This window comes from Thrips palmi, unplaced genomic scaffold (genome assembly GCF_012932325.1).
Source record: "Thrips palmi isolate BJ-2018 unplaced genomic scaffold, TpBJ-2018v1 HiC_scaffold_5, whole genome shotgun sequence".
Taxonomy (NCBI): Eukaryota; Metazoa; Arthropoda; class Insecta; order Thysanoptera; family Thripidae; genus Thrips; species Thrips palmi.
In genome coordinates this window covers 17,194,422-17,204,421 of record NW_023144632.1, presented here as the reverse complement: position 1 = coordinate 17,204,421, position 10,000 = coordinate 17,194,422, and the positions used below count along the sequence as shown (strand labels likewise).

At 43.8% G+C, this 10,000-nt stretch overlaps 2 protein-coding genes across 4 annotated transcripts in view; both read right to left on the bottom strand.

Moving 5' to 3' along the window:
- Window positions 1-10,000, bottom strand: part of LOC117651056 — a 153,751-nt gene that overhangs the window by 97,521 nt on the left and 46,230 nt on the right. The window lies entirely within an intron of this gene.
- Window positions 294-5,772, bottom strand: LOC117651055. Of its 2 annotated transcripts, XM_034394774.1 has the most exons (6): window positions 5,653-5,772; window positions 4,979-5,097; window positions 4,423-4,584; window positions 3,631-3,792; window positions 573-780; window positions 294-418 (listed from the first exon to the last, which is right to left on the bottom strand). In XM_034394774.1, exons 1-5 carry the CDS (start codon window positions 5,726-5,728, stop codon window positions 622-624), a joined length of 678 nt encoding a protein of 225 aa, XP_034250665.1. In that variant the 5' UTR covers window positions 5,729-5,772; the 3' UTR covers window positions 294-418; window positions 573-621. The 2 variants fall into 2 exon arrangements, with proteins under 2 accessions (XP_034250665.1, XP_034250666.1); XM_034394775.1 differs by lacking the exons at window positions 294-418; window positions 573-780; window positions 3,631-3,792 and adding an exon at window positions 4,895-4,902 and having other exon boundaries at window positions 4,453-4,584.

Sequence of the window (10,000 nt, the reverse complement as noted above, 5' to 3'; positions counted from 1 at the left end):
GATCAGGTGAGGCGAGTGGGACCGGCTGCTCCTTGTCCCCACAGCGTCCCCGCCCGTCCCAGCCCGTCCACGCCGGCCACCGCTGCACAATGGATTTACCACCCTCTGCAGCATCCGGCCGTACGGCTGCCTGTGCGGCACTGCGGTCGGTCTGGGCGGGGCGGGGTGCGGCGGGGTGCGGTGGCTTCAGCCCCCGGGAGATGACGGCCAAATCTCGCCCAGCGCCTCGACGGCCAGAAGGGTGAAGGAGATACGTGCGCGGTTTACGGCGGGATTTCAAAAAAAATGGGATGGCGACATTTTTCTTTTCAATTCGGCTTCCGCGACGCTGGGCTGCGGAGTATGCGGAGGGTGCGCGCAGATGCGGGCGGCCGCGGCCAGGGAGGCGTCCATGGAAGGCTGATCCACGGCGAGAGTGCTAGCCAAAGAACAGATAAATGGATTATGAGTATGGAATTTGAAGCGATTCTTTGTATTACGAAGAAATCCGACTATTCTTTCCTTTTGTCGCAGTTACGAAGCAAGCTTGGTACGCTTTTTTTTAGTTTAAAGGAACATGGATCTCAATTTACCAATTCGTAAAATATCGATGGTTGGACTACGCCAACGAAAGCTGCGTTTCTAATACGTCTTCGGAATGACACGGCCCTCGATGCAGATGATAGCCTCCGCTGGCTGCTGCAGGTAACCTGATGACATTCGGTAGCGGTATTGTCCGTAGACCATGACGGGAATGGAGGGCACCGACCAACGCACGGGTGCGTCGGTTTCGTATAAACCCTGCAGAGCAGCGATGAATGTTTACCAATTTACATTCTGGACCAAATAGATCACTGTAACGCTGCTATCTTGGCACTAGCAGGCACGCAAACTTAACGATACTGTAAAGTGAAACTAGCATGTCCTAGAAATGTTTGTCACAGGAAGATCATTTTGTGGTCAAAATTCGAACACTATTATTAGATGAATTTATTCTCAAAGTTGGGGGCCCCAACTCCTGTTGGTTTCTGAGTTATGGAGGTTTATGTAAACTTTTAGTCGTTTCTCCCAAATTCTCCTCATGACAAAGGATTTCAGATTCTGGCAATTTTATGTGATGAGAAGAGGCAATAAAGGCTATTTTACCGGGCCTTTTTTGGCTGAGCGATAGCGAAGCCCTTGCCGTGTTTGGGCGCTCCAAAAAGTGACTGGTCGTGCGTCTGTCCCTCTGTATGTAATCACTCACGTTTCTCAGCAACTACTGAACGAATAGTATCCAAATTTCATACCTGATGTCTCCTAAACATCATACAGGGGGAGTTTATCTCAGATTGACAATTATCATCGTTTGAAATATTCAAAACATAGTTTTGAACTAGGTAATTAGCGTGGTTAGGTTGGTAGCAGTGTGGCTGACCAATTTCTCATACCGGCTGCCGCGCTTGCAAGCCGTCTGCAAGACGGGACGGCACTTTTGCAAATAAACAAACTGAAGAGCAAAGGGACTCTGAAATAGGTTCTGAGTTACTTTTTTAATATTCTAGAATGATTGAAACCCTTCCGGAATGTCAACAGAGGAAAATACGAAAACTGAAAGTGAGAATGGTTTGCGTGTTTCGTTCCCCTCTCCCCCTCCCCCGTCACAGGGGAATCTTCCTTCAGGTCAGTGCACTGTGAGTGTAGTTGTGGATTGTAAACAGAATTTTCTTTGCCTTTGTGTGCATTTACTGATTTTATTCTCTCTGATACTATCCTTATTTTTAAAATTCATAGGAAATTCAAATCAGTTAAATGCATGAATAACTTCTGTTGAAATTAGAAGACATGTTAAATGTCTTGGTTTGTCTCGGGAAATGACATTCTATTGCAATGCTGCAAGCTAACATGAATATTCTAGTGCTAACATCTATTGATTAAAAGAATCCATATAGAGATGTATTTAGTGCGATGAATAATCCATATACGGTGCTAACAGATTTTGAATTGATGTTGTGTTCAATGAGACGATTCAGATTTTGAGCGGTGGGTGACTTGGTTATTGGATTTAATGACACGATTCCTTTCACTTCACCAAAGTTTGTGTCCGGCAACTGGAACTAAGTATTGGTAATGGTTTAAAACCTGGCTCTCTGAATGTAAGCCTAATGTTAATACTAAACTTTATACTTTTACTCCAAAGATAAAATATCACGAGGCATGAATAAGGTAAATTATGTTGGCGTATGGAGCAACAAATGGCCTCTGCTTTGGACTTCATGAAACGATTCACTGAATTTGACAAAACTTGGTCTCCGTCGAATGCTTCAGATCAGCCTGCCCTAAACTGAGTCACTTAATACATATAAACTATGATTACATATTCCAGTCTATTGTTTAATTAACCGGTTTTAAATGAAAGAATGACAAAAGGCTTCTCAAATATAACTAATAAATTTGTGAATTCATTAGTTTGAAGAAAAAGATGTATCGAATAGTGAGTCAAGCAGATGAGTAGCTAATTAAGCGATTCAATGCTGGCAATGGAATGTTACTCGACTGAAGGAATCGTATTGGTGTGGCATCAGGGTATTGGTGACGACAAAGGGTGATCTATGAAGACCAACCCAGACCCATTCTTTCCCCATTATTGATCAATTGATATCAATATTTTTCAATTGAATCTCATATTGATTCTTGGAGTTTTTGGAGTGCTGATTATGAAAACCACTTCCATTTCTACTCCAGACGTATATTTTCATCTCAAATTGGGTCATTTCGGACCAAAATTTTCAGGTGAAGTTTTATATTGTTTCCTGCAGTGTTTGATGAGCTGAACTCAAAAATGACTTCCAAATTTTTTCCAGACTCACGCTTTGCCAAATTTTGGCCAAATTTGGACCAAAATTTGGGAATCGAGTTTGCTGTTGATCCCAACAGTTTTTTCTGTGCTGATAACGAAAATCACATCCATTTCGACTCCAGACTTACATTTTCATCCCAAATTAGGTCATTTTGGACCAAAATTTTCAAATCGAGTTTTATATTGTTTCCTGCAGTTTTTGGTGCGCTGAACTCAAAAATGGCTTCCAATTTTTTTCCAGACTCACGCGTTACCGAATTTTGACCAATTTAGGACCAAAATTTTGGAATCGAGTTTGACGTTGATCCCAACAGTTTTTTGTGTGCTGATAACAAAAATCACTTCCATTTATACCCCAGACCTACATTTCACTCAATATGAGCCCACAAGCTGCACATTTCGTCTACTTAAGCACAGTCCGAAGTGCACAAATTCGCATCGCTCAGCCACACTACGCGCCCACACTAAACGGCGCGTACCCCTAGTTATTTTTCTCCAAATTTGAGAGATTTTGCACCAGTTTGGTCTTGTTTTTGGTTTCTTTTTTTTTTTTTTTTTCAGCAAAACTAAGGCACATATTTGAAAACGGACTACGCTATCTTTCTCCTTCAAAACGCAAGGTAGGGTTTTGACCTTCAAAGTGACTAAGGAACTCGAATCGGACGTGTGACCACACCAATGGATTGCTCTCCGAACAAGGAATCCATTGGTGGGGTCACGCGCTCGGTTCGGGTTCTGTTAGCAATCTGGAGCTCAAAACTCGTCTAGAAATGTGGCCGCCTCCACTGGTCTTCTGGTCATTCTGCCTTTACCACGGGTATGCACGGTGAAGTGTGTCTGGCCCCGGGGAAAAAGTGCTGCAAGACATCCGGCACGTACTTCCAGGCTACCGAACATCCATGGTTGCTGAACTTAAATACGAATGCGTTTTCCTTCCACATGTTGTTGCTCCAAGCGTCTAAAGCTACATGCATCTTGAAAACAGAAGATGACAAGACGATTCGGTAAGGAGAAACAGTATCGTAGTAATAATGACTGCTTGATTCCAATCCCGTCACTGTTGTACAACGACTGGAAGTCTTATTCGTTCGGATGAGAATTTTGTCTCTTGCGTTTAAATGTAATTTAATATTTGTTAGGATGTTGATCCTCTTTAAACGGCCCTGCCACATTCAAACGAAAGCGACACAATTTACGTTATAACGAATGTGGCCTCCCAGTCCCATTCGTTGAACAGCAGCGTAAAATTCGTTAAAGGATTACCGAGATACGAGTATGGATAAAGTTTGCCATCTTGAGGCTGGCCGTAAAGCTTCTCACGTGTTAAACCTCTACTTGAGCAGTTCTCAGCCGGGGAAATCGCATTGTGGCTATTGCGTACAGTATGTTTCCAATACGCGTCTTACACCTTGCTGACTATTACGCAAGAATCACGCGCCCTTTACAAGTAGCTTTAAAAAGATTCTAGACATACTGTCCAGTTAAATTGACATGCAAGCAATCGCGTGAGTCATTTTCGCCTGATTTCAGTGTATTATTGTGTCCCTGTCAGTGTGAGAACTGCCCATGGCCTGCGGGCCTGGAAGTTTTCTAGAGTAGCATACCCATGTGTCGTCTGTCATGGGAGTAGTGGCGTTGAACCAACCTCGTGCGTGTTGCAATTCTGAATGCCTGGCAGGGTTGTAGTGAGAGAACCTCATACTCACTGACCAGTTGTGTTTCGCCCCGCAGTCATACATCTTTTCAACGACAACATTCCATGGCCCCTAAAACAAATTAATTCTTAGACTCTGACCTGTTCGCTTTGAGAAATGACTTAGGGACGAACAGTGCGAGGATAAATCGATCGAACACTGCAGTGGTGAGGTGGGGAAAAAATCAGATGATGCCCCGAACTAGATTCCTCCCATAAAGACTTGATAACATTCATAGACGTATGACGATGGTGTAGGGTACGAACAACCAGTCGAGAGTATTTCCGGTTATCTAAATGAGTGGTAAAACGACGGCCACAATGGGCCCCGAAATGAAAGGAATTTTATCAATTTGCGACTCTTAGAACACGCTCTTACGCACATTATCACCTGCGGGCAAAAACTCGGGTTCAATTGGGGAAATCTCGGTGTGACCCTTGTTGGTGCTTTATATGCCTCATCGTACCGCGTAGGAGTTAATTGTCTTTCCATGAACACCGAAGTAGAGGACAACGAAATAGATGACAAACGCATTGAAGATGAAGGTTCGAAAAGATTTCTCCATTGCTGCCATCCTCTTGCACACTGCGCATTGCAAAATTCAAGCGAATAAGTGTCACGGTGGCGTGGTTAAACAAGTTGATTCTGTTCTAAACAGACTACTGAGATTCCAAACGCTATAAATATAGCACGTATGGTGCGATGCACTGAGATAGCGCACCATACGTGCAATACCTCAGTCATATTGCACCTCACGTGCAATGCGTCCCGAAAATGCCCTATGCTAATGCATGGGAAAGGGAAGGCATTGCACTTCATGTGCAATGCTTTTGCATTGTACCAATTGACGCTATATTCATAACGATTAGGATATCAGTGTTCTTATGCATGTTGCAAAAGTGTTGCACCTTTCTTCAGAATCACGGCATGAATATGCTGATACTTTCAGTTTTCTTTACCTCAATTTTCTCTAAAGTTTTCAGATCGAATCTAATGACCGTTTTGGGACCCCGTAAATATCAACATTGAACACGACTATAAAATTCGATATGCTCGAATCCTGTGTCGGAACGGATTTCCATGTCGAATCAGGACAGATTCGATTTCGAACAAACCACGTCTCTAAATGCGATCACTTACTTGCCTTTTCGAGTGCAGGTCCCGGGATGCAACTGACAAAGAGTCGAGAACAGGCGGCCACGGGACTGCTTCTCATTGTGATGGTGCCGGTTCCCGTCAACAGCTCCACGCTAGTGAATTTTTTTTTAAATAACAAAAAAGGAATCCATTGTTACGTTCTGAGCTTCACGGAAAACCACAACGGCCGCACGACAGCAAGTGTGATCTCATCAGGCCTCGTATTACGGTGTTGATCAGTATCTGGCAGTTCAATGTGATCTCGTGTCACGGCGCATTCATTTTGAGAAAAAATGATGGGCCTCTGAAACAATTTTTTGACCATGTCCCCAAGATTTGGCACTTTTTGGTAACTTTTGGCCTTTTTTGACAATATCTCCTGAAGAGCTGTAGCTACATTCCGGAGACAGTTTTGGATTCCTTGGATCATTTCACTCTAAAAAAAATGCTTCTGAAATTTCATAACCTGGTTTTGGACCTATTTGTAGAACTATTGCTCTTAAATTTCATATCCAAATAGTTCTTAAGTTTCATAACTAGCTGTTCTAAAATGTCATAAGTGGTTTATGAAATGTAAGAGCTCTATTATTAATTTTCAGAAGCAATGTGTTATGAAAACTTATATCCGGTTCTTAATCTCTACAACCAATGCTATGAAACATCATAACAGTTTTATTACTTTTTACAACGAATGTATCGTGAAATCTTATATCCCGTTCTAAACTTTTATGTTACAAATACTGAATTCTCAGACAGGTTTCATTTCTTTTCACACTCAATATCTTGCAGCACTTATGCATCGTAGCGCACCAATTCGGGCTACTAAAGCGGAGTTTCATTTTTCTCCGAGAGCTACGCACAAGGAACATCACAGTTTAACGTGAGAGCCAAACCTCAGTCGACGTGGTAAACAGCGCAGCAGCGTTTCAGATCCAGATGAAAACTTTAGGGAAACTCGATCGACAAGAAGAAAATACTTTGGGAACAAAGATGAAAGAGGAGAAGCGAATTGAAATAATACGCCACCCACACGTTCATCGTCCGTCCCTGCAGTTAAAAAGATGGAGTTACAGCATTCAGCTGCGCCGCTTGTAACGAAAACAGTCATTTTCCCGGAGATCGCCAATCTAGCTTCAAACTCTTGAAACACGAGTTCTGGCTGTTGGGCACCACGAGCAACACTTCAACTGCACTACACGCACTGCGCCGAAATAACACTAAACGGTCCAGTGAAACTAAATTGATGGCGCGACTGACTCGCTCTCGGACCCGGACGCGATGTGCACAGCTCTGGAGACACAGACACACTAAAAATGACGCAGTCCCTCAGTAATCCGGAGTGGCCGAGGGATTTCGCGACCCTTCGGTCGGTGCAGGTAGCCTCGGCCGGCCGGCCGGCGAGCGGTGATTTTCCGGGAAAGCAGCGCCCGAGCGCCGGCTCGGCTCACCCTGCCCGGCTCGGCTGGCCACCGACGGGGCGGCTCGGCTCGGCCAGGCCCGACACGGCCCGGCGTATACACTGTTTGATCTAACTGAAGCATGCCTGCAAGCACGCTCTGGTTAGCGCATACCCGCCAAGCATGCACTTATCACAGCATACATGACATGTACGAGCTAACTGAAGCAGACAACTCCCTGCCTTTTACGCACTAGATGTAGTAAGCGGATACGGTATGTATGCACTAGTAAGTGCATGCTTCATGCTTGGCGGGCATGCTTCAATTTGTGCATACAATGTAAGCTTTTCGATTTCTAGCTGTGCCCATCAAGATTCCTATCTAATCGGATAGGAAAATGTAAACACTTGCCAAAGAAAGAGAACTTTACCAACTGATTTAGGGTAATTGTACAGTGAAAAAAAAAGACTATGGTACATTTTAAAAATACTTGTGTCAGATGTCTCAATTTTGGGGTAAAAGTTCCTTACCATTGCATAAACTCATACACTGAGAATAGGCCCCCACCTCTTAATAGTTTCTGAGTTATGGATGTTTACGTTAACTTTTAGTCGTTGCTCTCAAATTCTCCTCACGACAAAGTAAAAGATACCCATCCTTCAGATTCTGGCAATTATATTTATTTTCGCATTGAAAATAGATGGTGTTGGCCTTTACTTAATATCTCTCTTAGTTTTACTGTAAAACTGAAAACAACAAAAATGAGGCAAAATCTCTCAAATTTAAAAATGAAAATGGGCCAAGTAAAATACCTTTTACAGCCTCTTCTGGACTGATATATTCAAATGTGCCAACGCTTTCTTTTTCTTATATCTTGAATGCCAGAATCTGAGGTTTGCATACTTTTTCCTTTGTCGTGAGAAATCTTGAGGGAAACGGCTCAATGTTTATGTAAACCTCCATAACTCAGAATCTAATGAGAGTTGGAGCCCCCAACTTTGAGAGTAAATTCATCTTACAGAGGTTGGATTTTGACCACAAAAAGAACTTCCTGTGACAAATGGTTCTGTTTCATGCTATTTTCACTTCACAGTGTCCATAAACTGAACACAAACGGGACTTGGCAGCGGAACGCAAATGATTAAAAATTTCAGATCCTCTGTTCTAAAATCAGCAAGCGTTATAAATTTTCAAAGTGAAAATCTAGATATTAAGAACCGGAGTTATAAGATTCCCGGTTCTGAAAATTTATAACCAGTTATTCTTGAAATCTATAACCCAAATCTTAAAATTCATTACAGGATCTTAAATTTTATAAGAATGTTATGAAAATTGAGGTTTAGAACGTGATTATGAAATGTCAGACCTATTTGGATATGAAATTTCATAACTTTTTTTAGAGTGTTTACGTTAGAAAAACTCTATCTTTGCTAATAAGTGCAAAACTGGAAAAACAGTAAAAAGTACCCAAATTCCAGTAAATTATTTTTAAAAAAATGGTAAAACTGCCACAGATTAGGCAATAAATTTTTACCGGATCTGCTACTGCGGCTTTTAGCATCTCTGTCAGGGTACTTGAACTCCCACCCAAAAAATGAGCCAAATCGGAGAGGTGAAATCCAACCCTGTCACCTCTTAAATAATTTTGCTCACTACAAGTGCGGGACCCCGCCCAAGACCCGGCCGGCCCGCGTCCCGCGTTCGATCCGCATTAACGTTTCCCGCCCTCGCTGTTTACGGACCCCTCTCAAAGAGGTGCCACGTCCACAGTGGGCCAGAAGACCGGTGGAGGCGGCCAAAACTCTAGACGCGTTTTGAGCCCCGGAGTCGCTAAATGGGGCTCGAACCGACCGTGTGACCCCACCAATGGATTGCTCTTCGAACGAGGAACCCATTGGTGGGGTCACACGTTTGGTTCGAGCCCCATTTAGCGACTCTGGAGCTCAAAACGCGTCTAGAGTTTCGGCCGCCTCCACCGGTCTTCTGGCCCACTGTGACGTCGGGAAAGTTGGCGCCGAGGCCGGCAGCGCAACGCAGCGCGGCGGCGAGAGGAAGTGCTGGCGCGGCTACGTCGGGCTACAAACTTGGGCCGCAGGTTTGAGCATCGCCTTCGCCCCGCGAGAGGAAGTAAAAGAGTGTAAAAGAAGCTGAATGTCGGCGCCGTGCCGCGCCGCGGGCCCGTTGGCCGGCGCCGCGCTTCGACGCCGTGCCCCGCCGGGGCGCGAGTGACATGCGGACGCCCGCGGCGGATCGCACGCGGCCACCGCGACGTGTTTGCATTTGCTGTTTTTATCGTGGTTGTTTTTTTTTTCGCTCTGGCCCGCGGCAGCGCGGCAGCCTGCCTGATGGCGGCCGCACGCTGTTATGATCATTATGATCATGCTCAATTTCTGCCCGGGCAAAGCCCCAACTAAAATACATGGTAGAGAGGGGTGGTTCTATTGGTTACATTTTATTTACTGGGCGCCAGGAGCCTTGGCTCCACCAATGATCTTTGCGAGGAAAATAAGGGAGATCACACGAACAACGAGTTAAAAATATTTAGGATTTATTGTACAAATTGGACCGTGTGGATTACCAGAGACAAGTATAAACTGGAACGCAAAATTGCGACTAAATCAAAACACATGAATAAATAAATCACTTCACTCAAGCGAATGACACTATTCCAGAGATAGACTTATAAATAGCCTCGGTCACCAGGACCAGACCATAACAATACAGATTAAATATCGGTTATCCTCTCATCAAATCAAAAAGAATCATCCATACAGATGAACATACACACAAAAATAAAGGCTTCAAGCCCAACAGAGAGAGCGGTTACCAGAAACTAATTTCCAAAAATATCGTATAAATATATACATAATATAAACTTTAGTATATATAGACAAGAGTAACTAAACACACCCCAAGAGGGTTCCGCTCTCTCAGAACTCGAATAAGCAAGCAGA